Raw genomic sequence first — 11952 nt, forward strand, 5'->3', positions numbered from 1 at the left:
ACCCACGCAGATCATCAGCCCATAGACACCTCGACGGATAATAGTAGTACTATTAGTAGTAGTAATCATCATTACAATAATGAGAAAAATATGGGAACCACCGATAACCGATCCATCCAGTATGGTCATACGCACACCTTATTACCTGTCACACCCGAAGACGACATCGCCACCATCAAAGATTCACCCATGCTTGAAAAAATGCAATCCACCACCACTACCAACACCACAAGACCTATGGCTCTATCAAGTCACTATCTAAGTAAGTTTTCCTTCATCCCTATGTACTGGTTGTGGTTCGACCTTTTTGTCTGTCCGGGATGGTTTCCTTCTATTCCAATCTTTTGCTCTTTTCTTGCCTTTTGATGTTATTCATCTAATGTCAGAGGCAGGCAATCACTTCTTATTCTCTCTCTTTTTCTTCTCGTTTCTTTTATCTGCTTTCATCATTTTTTTCCTTTTTATCGGATGAGGGTTTCTGTGAGCTTGAAAAAGAGAGGATGTGGGATAGGAAAAAACGCCGGGACCGTCAATGCTTATTGAACATGTATGATTGTTTAGCCGATCCTCATCCGATACCGAAAAATTCCACTTCTTCCCCTATCGCCACGCCATCGTTACGTCTTGCCGGTCATCCTGTTTACATCAAAAGTTCCACGTCCAACCCCGATATCTCCGTCTGTCCCGATTGCGTTGTCCAAGCAGTTCACGTCGCTTCTGCTGTTTACGCCGGAGCTCTCGATCAACGCGTCACCTGTAATCATGAAAACTACACCGATTCACCTCTTCCTCCTTCCGCTCCCATCAATACCTTGAAAAATTCCGTCAATGCCATGGCCGATCATTTGCAAAGAGTATACGATGGTGTCAGTTACGTTGCTCATCAGACGGCCGTGGAAGGAAAACTCGGTGTCCAGGTGCCTTGCAAAGACAACATTCGCGGTCGCTGGCAGCAGCTGATTACGGATATCAACCGTATGACTCGTAACCACCAAGAACAAGTACGTGACATTGCCGACGTTTCCACCGCCATTGCTCGAGGCGATCTCAGCAAAGCCATGACCGTCCCTGTCAAGGGCGAAACCTTACTGCTAAAGAATACATTTAATCTGATGGGTAAGTCCGCAAAACTCGCGGAGAAATGTAAATGTCAAAAAAAAAAGCACAAGCTTACAGATCATTTTTTTGTTTGAACTACCCATTGCAGTGAATCAGCTGAACTTGTTTGCATCGGAAGTCACTCGTGTTGCGCACCAAGTGGGAACCGAAGGCAAATTGGATGTTCAAGCCAAGGTCGCTGGGGTCGACGGAATTTGGAAAGAACTCACGGATAATGTCAATACCATGGCCAGCAACTTGACAAGTCAAGTACGCGATATCGCTCAAGTCTCCAAAAGTGTAGCTCGGGGTGATCTGACCAAAAAAGTCACCGTCGAAGTCAAAGGCGAAATGTTGGATCTGAAAAATACAATTAATACCATGGTCGATCAGGTAGGAAAGAAAAAGAGCATCAGCACGGTCTTGCATTTACTTATCATTTTTTTTCTAGCTTTCTATTTTTGCAACCGAAGTGACTCGATTATCTCTGGAAGTGGGAATGGATGGCATTCTTGGTGGTCAAGCCGTGGTCAAGGATGTAGGAGGAACGTGGAAAGATTTGACCGATAATGTGAATATGATGGCCTATAAAATTACGAGCCAAGTTCGTGATATTGCTGTGGTGGCCAAAGCCGTCGCTCAGGGTGATCTCAGTAAAAAAGTAACCGCCAACGCCCAAGGCGAGGTCTTGGAACTCAAAAATACCATGAATAGTATGGTAAGTTTGCATTCGAGACCGCGATTTTCTGATATTCACGAAATCTTTGTTCTTACCGTTTTTATCCTTTTTTTTTTTTGGTCGTCGGTGTTAGGTGGATCAACTGACGTTATTTTCGGCCGAAGTACGACGTGTATCATTGGAAGTCGGTGTGGAGGGCAAATTGGGCGGGCAAGCGGTAGTCAAGGATGTTGGGGGAGCATGGAAGGATCTGACCGATAATGTGAATACAATGGCGGCCAATTTGACGACCCAAGTACGATCCATTGCCGCCGTGACCAAAGCCGTCGCTCAGGGCGATCTGTCCAAGAAAATCGATGTGGTGACTCGGGGTGAAATTTTGGATCTCAAGAATACCGTGAATAACATGGTGGATCAACTTCGTGTGTTTTCCACCGAAGTCACGCGTGTGGCAAAGGAAGTCGGTACGGAGGGCAAACTTGGCGGTCAAGCCGTGGTGCCCAACGTGGACGGCACATGGAAAGATTTAACCGATAATGTGAATACCATGGCCACTAATTTGACCACTCAGGTCCGATCCATTGCCGTGATTACCAAAGCCGTCGCGAATGGTGATTTATCAAAGAAGATCGTCGTCGACGTGAGTGGCGAAATCTCGGATCTCAAGGATACCGTCAACAACATGGTGGATCAGTTACGTGTGTTTGCGTCCGAAGTCACGCGAGTTGCTCGCGAAGTCGGCACCGAAGGAAAGTTGGGTGGTGAAGCGATCGTGCCCAGTGTTAGCGGTACCTGGAAAGATCTCACCGACAATGTGAATACGATGGCCGCGAATTTAACCACCCAGGTGCGTTCCATTGCCGGGGTCACCAAAGCTGTGGCCAAAGGCGACTTGTCGAAAAAGATTGACGTCGAAACCCGAGGCGAGATTTTGGACCTGAAAAATACCGTCAATAACATGGTCGACCAGCTACGAATTTTCGCGGCCGAAGTCACACGTGTGGCCAAAGAAGTCGGCACGGACGGCAAGTTGGGTGGGCAAGCTTTGGTCCCGAATGTCGATGGCACATGGATGGATTTAACCGATAATGTCAATCAAATGGCGGCGAACCTCACGAGCCAAGTCCGGTCCATTGCCGAAGTGACGAAATCTGTGGCCAACGGTGATTTGTCCAAAAAAATTGAAGTGGAAAGTGGTGGTGAAATCTTGGAATTGAAGAATATCGTCAACAACATGGTGGATCAACTGCGTGTGTTTGCTTCCGAAGTGACCCGTGTATCAAAGGAAGTCGGTACCGAAGGCAAATTAGGCGGACAAGCTGTGGTGCGTGGGGTCGCAGGCACATGGCACGAACTCACCGACAATGTCAATATCATGGCCGCCAATCTGACCAACCAAGTCCGATCCATTGCCGAAGTGACCAAAGCCGTGGCCAATGGCGATCTTTCAAAGAAGATCGAGGTCGAAAGTGGCGGAGAAATTCTCGAGTTGAAGAATACCGTCAATAACATGGTCGATCAGTTGCGTATTTTCGCCTCGGAAGTGACGCGTGTGTCCAAGGAAGTCGGTACCGAAGGCAAACTGGGCGGCCAAGCCGTCGTTCAAGGCGTTGCCGGCACGTGGAATGAATTGACCGATAATGTCAACATCATGGCCGCCAATTTGACCACACAGGTGCGTTCCATTGCCGAAGTCACCAAAGCCGTCGCCCACGGTGATTTGTCCAAAAAGATTGATGTAGAAACCAAAGGCGAAATTTTGGAACTGAAAAACATTGTCAATGACATGGTGGATCAGTTGCGTATTTTTGCTTCGGAAGTCATGCGTGTTTCCAAAGAAGTCGGTACCGAGGGTAAATTGGGCGGCCAGGCCGTCGTTCAAGGCGTTGCCGGTACATGGTACGAATTGACGAGTAACGTGAATATCATGGCCGCCAATTTGACCAACCAAGTCCGATCCATTGCCGAAGTCACCAAAGCCGTGGCCAACGGCGACCTTTCCAAGAAGATTGAAGTGGAAAGTGGCGGCGAAATACTCGAACTCAAGAATACGGTGAATTCGATGGTCGACCAACTGCGTGTGTTTGCTTCGGAAGTGACGCGTGTGGCGCGTGAAGTTGGTACCGAAGGCAAACTCGGCGGACAAGCACTCGTGACCGGGGTCGCCGGTACATGGATGGATCTCACCGATAACGTCAATACCATGGCCGCCAACCTCACCACCCAAGTGCGTTCCATTGCCGCAGTTACCAAGGCTGTAGCCAACGGTGATTTATCAAAGAAGATTGATGTGGAAACCCGAGGAGAAATCCTGGATCTAAAAAACACCGTCAATAACATGGTGGATCAGTTGCGTGTGTTTGCGGCCGAAGTCACCCGTGTCGCCAAAGAAGTCGGTACCGAAGGCAAACTCGGCGGTCAAGCCGTCGTTCAAGGCGTCGCTGGCACTTGGGAAAGCTTGACCGATAATGTCAACATCATGGCCGCTAATTTGACCGATCAAGTGCGCTCTATTGCCGAAGTCACCAAAGCTGTGGCTCTGGGTGATCTTTCCAAAAAGATTGAAATGGAAAGCGGCGGTGAAATTTTGGAACTCAAGAACATTGTCAATAACATGGTCGATCAGCTACGAATCTTTGCTTCCGAAGTAACGCGTGTATCCAAAGAAGTAGGCACCGAAGGCAAACTGGGCGGTCAAGCCGTGGTGCAAGGTGTTGCCGGGACGTGGAATGAATTGACCGACAACGTCAACATCATGGCCGCCAATTTGACCACGCAGGTACGATCGATTGCGGAAGTGACCAAGGCGGTGGCTCGCGGCGATTTGTCAAAGAAGATCGAGGTGGAAACCAAGGGAGAAATCCTGGATCTGAAAAATATTGTGAATGAAATGGTCGACCAGCTGCGTGTGTTTGCTTCGGAAGTGACGCGTGTGGCGCGTGAAGTGGGTACTGAAGGCAAACTTGGTGGTCAAGCGGTGGTGCACGGCGTGGCCGGCACCTGGATGGATTTGACCGACAATGTCAACACGATGGCGGCCAATCTCACCACGCAAGTACGCTCCATTGCTCAAGTGACCAAAGCCGTCGCTCTGGGTGACTTGTCCAAGAAGATTGAAGTGGAAACTCGCGGCGAAATTTTGGATCTCAAGGATACGGTGAACAACATGGTTGATCAGTTGCGTGTGTTTGCCGCCGAAGTGACACGTGTGTCCAAGGAGGTCGGTACCGAAGGCAAACTGGGCGGCCAGGCCATGGTCGAAGGTGTGGCCGGTACTTGGCTGGATTTGACCGATAACGTCAACACGATGGCCGCCAATCTAACCACCCAGGTGCGATCGATTGCCCTTGTCACCAAAGCCGTGGCCCTCGGTGACTTGTCCAAAAAAATCGATGTGGAAACGCGGGGTGAAATTCTGGACCTGAAGGATACCGTAAACAACATGGTGGACCAACTGCGTATCTTTGCGTCGGAAGTAACCCGTGTATCAAAGGAAGTCGGTATTGAAGGCAAACTGGGTGGTCAAGCCGTCGTTCAGGGCGTGGCGGGCACATGGGAAAGTTTGACGGACAACGTCAACATCATGGCTGCCAACCTAACCAACCAGGTGCGATCCATTGCCGAAGTCACCAAAGCCGTAGCGCTCGGTGACTTGTCCAAGAAGATTGAAGTGGAAAGTGGCGGGGAAATCCTGGAACTGAAGAATATCGTGAACAACATGGTAGATCAACTGCGTGTGTTTGCTTCCGAAGTGACCCGTGTATCCAAAGAGGTTGGCACCGAAGGCAAACTGGGCGGCCAAGCGGTTGTTCAAGGCGTCGCCGGCACATGGAATGAATTGACCGACAATGTCAACATCATGGCCGCCAATTTGACCACGCAGGTGCGATCGATTGCCGAAGTGACCAAAGCCGTGGCCAATGGCGATCTGTCGAAAAAGATTCACGTGGAAACGCGAGGTGAAATTCTGGATCTCAAAATCACGGTCAACAGCATGGTGGATCAGCTGCGCGTATTTGCTTCCGAGGTGACACGTGTGGCGCGTGAAGTAGGTACCGAAGGCAAATTGGGAGGCCAAGCCGTGGTGCAAGGTGTTGCCGGCACCTGGAAGGATTTGACGGATAACGTCAACATGATGGCCGGTAATTTAACCACACAAGTACGTTCCATTGCCACCGTCACCATGGCCGTCGCTCATGGCGATCTGTCACGCAAAATCATCGTAGAAGCTCAAGGCGAAATCCTCCAGCTCAAGTAAGTATAATCTCTCTCTCTCTTTTGTCTTGCCTAACAATAATTCAAAAAATCACATGATTTACCGTTTTTTTTTTTTTTTTTTTTTTTGTTTCCAGGGAAACCGTGAATTCAATGGTGGATCAGTTGCGTGTATTTGCGGCCGAAGTGACGCGAGTGGCTCGGGAAGTCGGTACGGAAGGCATGCTGGGCGGTCAAGCGACGATTGTCGGTGTGGACGGGACATGGAAAGACCTGACGGATAATGTGAATCTGATGGCGAGCAATTTGACGGATCAACTGCGTGCCATTGCTGCGGTGTGCAAGGCGGTAGCTCAGGGTGATTTATCAAAGACCATTGAAGTCGAAGTTCACGGTGAAATCGCCGAATTGAAGAATACCATCAATACCATGGTGGAACAACTCAGTTCGTTTGCTTCCGAAGTGACACGAGTGGCAAGGGAAGTCGGTACCGAAGGCAAACTCGGCGTGCAAGCTCAGGTCATGGATGTGGAAGGCGTGTGGCGAGAAATCACCAGCAACGTGAATACCATGGCATCCAATCTGACCACGCAGGTGCGTGCGTTTGCTCAGATTTCGGCCGCGGCGACGGAGAATGACTTTTCTCGACTCATTACCGTGGAGGCCTCGGGCGAAATGGATTCTCTAAAGACCAAGATCAATCAGATGGTGAGCTCGCTGCGAGGTGCGATTCAAAAGAACCGACAAGCGCGTGAAGCGGCAGAACTAGCTAATCGATCCAAGAGTGAATTCCTCGCCAATATGAGTCACGAAATCCGTACCCCCATGAATGGCATCATTGGCATGACTTCATTGACGTTGGAAACCGAACTGACCCGTCAACAACGTGAAAACCTCATGATCGTTTCCAGTTTGGCCAACAGTTTACTGGCCATCATTGATGACATTCTCGACATTTCCAAGATTGAAGCTGGAAGAATGACCATTGAATCCATTCCATTTTCGCTTCGTTCCGCCATCTTTTCCGTGCTGAAAACACTGGCTGTCAAGGCGAACCAGAAGAAGCTCGATTTGATCTACGATGTGGATGTCAATATGCCGGATCATTTGATTGGCGATCCTTTGCGTCTTCGTCAAGTGGTCACTAACCTAATCGGCAACGCGGTCAAGTTTACCACGCAAGGTGAAGTGGTGCTTCGAACCCAGCTCGTGCAAACCCAAGGCGACGGAGTCATTGTTCAGCTGTGTGTGAGCGACACCGGTATCGGCATTCAGGAAGACAAGCGAAGTTTGATCTTTGATACCTTTTGCCAGGCGGACGGCAGCACCACGTAAGACTTTTTTTTTTACTATTATTTGTCTTTAGGATTTAAGCAATAGGTTTTACTTACGGCATGTTTGGGGTCTTTTTTTTTATCAGTCGCGAATACGGTGGTACAGGTCTGGGATTATCGATCAGCAAACATCTGGTGCAATTGATGGGAGGTGATCTTTGGGTCGAGTCTATTTATGGTCGCGGATCCGAATTCTATTTTACGGTTAGCCTGCGCCAATTCAAGATGGAGAAACCGCAAGTGCTGGAGATCATGAACCGATTCCGCGGTCATCATGTTCTTTTCCTGGACAGCACCAATGATGCGACGGGTATCCTGGACAAACTGCGTGAATTAGGTTTATCACCTGTGCGTGTGACAAGTGCTATGGAAGCCACGGAACTACCGGATACCGCGTTCAAGAAGAATGCCCCCATCTTTGATACGGTGATCGTGGACAAGATCTCGCATGCGGAGAAGATCCGTGAAGCGGTGCATCTACGCTACACGCCCATTGTCTTGATCGCGCCAGAACGACACCACTTGAATATGAAACTTTGCATTGATTTGGGCATTACAGGCTACATCAACTCTCCCGTGAATCTCGTCGATCTCGCTCACACTTTGCTGCCAGCGCTTGAAAGCCATGCGGCTCTGCCCAGCGACGCTACGAAATCGGCACCGTTGGAGATCTTGCTTGCCGAAGACAATATCGTGAATCAAAAACTGGCGTTACGTATCCTTCAAAAGTTCGGCCATCATGTGCAGATTGTCAGCAACGGCAAGCTGGCCGTGGAGGCGTTTGAAGCACGAACCTTTGATCTTATTCTCATGGATGTACAGATGCCGGTTATGGGCGGATTTGAAGCTACGCAACGCATTCGAGCCATTGAAAAAGCGGCGGGCAATGGATCAAGAATTCCTATCATTGCTCTCACGGCTCACGCCATGATTGGTGATCGTGAAAAATGCTTGGAAGCCGGCATGGTATGTAAAAAGGAACCCGATTTGTTTCGCTGCTTTTGTCTTGCTCACACCTTTTTTTTTTCATTATTTGGTTCAGGACGAATATGTCACCAAACCACTGCGATTCCCCGACCTCATATCCGCCATCAAGAAATTCGCCCCTCAATCCGCAAGGTTAATGGCGGCCAATCGGCCTTTGAGTTCAAGCTAAAGTTTTACGCGCTTAGGGCGAAAAAATTCATGATAATTTTTTAGCAATGCCATACCCGACCTCCATCTGTGTCATTTTTTTTTTGTTCATGTCATAATTCTTCTCTTATTTTTTATTTTTACCATATTATCCCATTTGCATATCAATTCTATCATTTGTATTTGTGTATAGAAGAAAAAAAAACATAATTCAGCACGCCAAGTAAAACGAAAACCATTCTCTGCTGTGTTTGTATATTCTATAAGTATCAGTGTGTTCCTTTATTGAGAATTTTTTTTCTTCTTTAGGAAGGAGGATTAGAGGGATCAATGCGCACTGGTTGATTTCTTTCATAAATCATGGATGAAAAAAAAAATTAAGAAGAATGTTTAGGCGAACTTGACGTCAATGTTAGCCTCTCTAGCCAAAGAAACGATGTTGGAGAACTTGACGACCTTCTGGGCAGCCAAGTCAAGATCATCCAAAGCAAAGATACGCATGCCAGAGTCGGCGATCAACTTCTTGGCCTCGTTGACCTTGGTACCTTGAAGTCGGACGACCAAAGGAATGTTGAGGTCCAAATCCTTGGCAGCAGCAATGATACCTTCGGCAATGACATCGCAACGCATGATACCACCGAAAATGTTGACAAAGGCCGAGGTGACGTGAGGATCCGAAGTGATGATTTCGAAAGCAGCCTTGACAGCTTCGGGAGTGGCACCACCACCGACATCCAAGAAGTTGGCAGGCTTACCACCGTGAAGCTGAATAATATCCATGGTAGCCATGGCAAGACCAGCACCGTTGACTATAAAAACAGTACAAAAAAAAATGGTTCATTTAATCATTCGTATTTTCTCGTCCCCTCTTTCTGACTCTCTCTCTCTCTCTCTGTTTTCCCACGCTCGAATGGCATCTTTCTAACCCTTTTTTTTATCCTCTTCCACGAATCAAAGGAATGATACGTACCCAAGCAACCAATGCTGCCATCCAAACCAATGTAGTTCAAGTTGTACTTGGCGGCGGCAATTTCACGGGAATCTTCCTGGGAGGGATCGCGGAGGTCAAAGACTTCCTTCTGTCTGAATTCGGCGTTGTCATCAAAGTTCAACTAGTCAATGCAGAGAAGAAGAAAAAAATCATTCATCAGCATCTACTATGCGCGGCATCCAGGATAAAACTATTGTCATTGACATTCAAACGATGATGTTACCTTGGCATCCATGCAGAGAACTATGGAGAACACAGGGGGCGACAAAATGAGTGATCTGAATAATCTAGTGAATTGACTTTCAAACTTACCTTCGTGATCGTTGGATTCGGAGAGAGGGTTGATTTCAACCTGAGTAGCATCCTTTTCGATGAAGAGCTTGTACAAGTTGACAAAGGTGTCGGCGGCAGCGTCCTGACCAGCGGTGCTGAAACCGACCTTCTTGGCAAGTTCCAAAGCCTGTTCCTTGCCGAGACCGGTCTTGATATCGACGGGCATGGTGACAATAGCATCGGGGTTCTGAGCAGCCACGGTTTCGATATCGACACCACCTTCGGAAGAGCAGACAACGACGGGACCGGCCGACTTGCGATCCATCAAGATAGCAAAGTAGTATTCACGTCGAGCATACTTGCGTTCACAGATGTACACGGCGTTACAGGGCTTGCCCTCAGCACCAGTCTGCTTGGTCACGAGATTTTGACCGAGCATCTTTTCAGCAAGAGCCTGACCTTCTTCGGGACTAGAAGTAAAAAAAAAAAAAATTGGGGAGGTCGGCGTAAGAAAAATAATAGCAAAAAATGACGGAAAAGGAACAATAAGCGAGAAAAGGAAGGATAGCAATAGAGAATAACAGAAATAACGAGGTAATAAAAGAAAGGGATATAGATCAGGTTCCTCCAAGAGGAGGCCTCCAAAAAATAAAAAAGAGAGAGAACACTTACGTAGAGAAGGTCTTGACACCACCCTTGAAACCGTTCTGGAAAGTACCTTTACCACGACCACCAGCCAAAACCTGGGCCTTGATCACAAGGTCATCAGAACCTAAGGTGAAGAAGTGGTGAGTTAGTTTCTATTGAAGACACACAAAAACAACGCTTCTTTCTATTGTTGGGATGACAACAGCAATAAAAGATGCTTACCAAGTCTCTTTGCGATTTCAAAAGCTTCCTGGGGAGTCTTGGCAACCTGACCCTTGGGAGCATTGATGCCATATTCTCTCAAGAGGTTGACAGAGAGATATTCGTGAATGTTGAGGAAACGCTTCTGCTGCTGTTGAACGGCCGATTGGCGAGTAACCTGTCATTTTGGGGTCCGAGAGTAAGTCCATTGAACCGAGTGGGGTAATAAGATGATCTCGGGTGTGGAGTCACAAAAAACAAGAAAAAAAACTTACAGTTGAAGCACGTGCGGCGAGGGCAGAGACGGATTTCAAGGATCTGAACATGGCTAATGTACAAAGAGGAAAAGAAGAAGGGGATATAAGTTTACAAATAAAAAGAAAGAAGGACTTTCGGTCCGGCTTGGTCGCGTTTAGCTTACCTTTTAAGTATTGAAAATGGAAACGTAACTATTTTTTCTCGCTTTTTTCAATGAAAACACGGGTAAGTACGGGACATGATTTCACAGTCCGACTAAAATGGTCACGGCGCCACTGATGCAAAACCAATGTGAAAACACAAGAGTGAGCGGTCAAAGAAAAAAAGTAAGCTATGAGCATTTTTCGGAATTTTTTATTCATAATTTCATATGGGAAGCGAATGATGACAGACATAGACACTATAAATACCTAAAAGTGTTATAATAAAGAAGCGTGGCCTTTTTTTTGGGTGCAGATATAAAATTACATAGGAAGACAATCTCTTAAATGTGCCTTTTGGCGCAAGTGTCACAGACTCAAACCCTCTTTTCTAGTCAAGTCACACCCTTTTTTCATATTGAGAGACCGGTCAGCCAATCAGATTGTCCGCGCGTAAGAACAGAAATTACTCTCTTCTCACCCTCTGCCACCCCCCCCCCACCCCTCTCAAATTTTTTCTGTTCCATTATTTCGGGCCCTTGCTGAGCTGAAACTCAATTCTGCTGCATATCACCCGTTTCGAAAAAAGGGAATAACCCAATTTAATACAAACCTCTTAGCAAATAGGCCCACACCCAACCATGAGTTCCGCTTTTTACTCTTTTCTAAGTTCCATCACCAACCCCATCACCTCTCGATACGATATCAAGTCACAGATCGCGACAGCAGGTCCTTGGAAAATATTTCTCGGCATACGCAAAACCACAGGCACACAAGTCGCCGTATTTGTATCCTTTTACATATATATATTGTTTTAACTATGCAATGGCCACCCATCGCTTCAACCATTCTATCCTTGACCTTTTTTCTTCATCGATGTCATATATAGATCTTTGAAAAGAAATCGCTCGATACTATATTCAAACGAGAACGCGGGGCATCAAAGAACGACACGGAAGCAGTCTATGAATTACTAAAGAA

At 47.3% G+C, this 11952-nt stretch overlaps 2 protein-coding genes across 2 annotated transcripts; one reads left to right on the top strand and one right to left on the bottom strand.

Moving 5' to 3' along the window:
- Positions 1–545: 545 nt before the first annotated feature.
- BYT42DRAFT_493432 (uncharacterized protein) lies at positions 546–8482 on the top strand (the record flags this gene model as incomplete). The annotated part of the gene is made up of 9 exons (XM_051564211.1): positions 546–1116; positions 1208–1491; positions 1550–1816; positions 1911–4004; positions 4557–5825; positions 5889–6031; positions 6130–7323; positions 7413–8292; positions 8369–8482. 9 exons carry the CDS (start codon positions 546–548, stop codon positions 8480–8482), a joined length of 6816 nt encoding a protein of 2271 aa, XP_051425604.1.
- A 221-nt stretch (positions 8483–8703) lies between these two features.
- BYT42DRAFT_564079 (ATP-grasp domain-containing protein) lies at positions 8704–10989 on the bottom strand. The gene is made up of 7 exons (XM_051567686.1): positions 10849–10989; positions 10595–10751; positions 10397–10496; positions 9764–10194; positions 9675–9694; positions 9431–9572; positions 8704–9269 (listed from the first exon to the last, which is right to left on the bottom strand). The coding sequence occupies exons 1-7, from the start codon at positions 10897–10899 to the stop codon at positions 8851–8853; spliced, it is 1320 nt and encodes a 439-aa protein (XP_051425605.1). The 5' UTR covers positions 10900–10989; the 3' UTR covers positions 8704–8850.
- Positions 10990–11952: the final 963 nt, after the last annotated feature.

This window comes from Radiomyces spectabilis, assembly GCF_025331425.1.
Source record: "Radiomyces spectabilis strain NRRL 2753 chromosome Unknown BYT42scaffold_4, whole genome shotgun sequence".
In the NCBI taxonomy this organism is placed as follows: domain Eukaryota; kingdom Fungi; phylum Mucoromycota; class Mucoromycetes; order Mucorales; family Radiomycetaceae; genus Radiomyces; species Radiomyces spectabilis.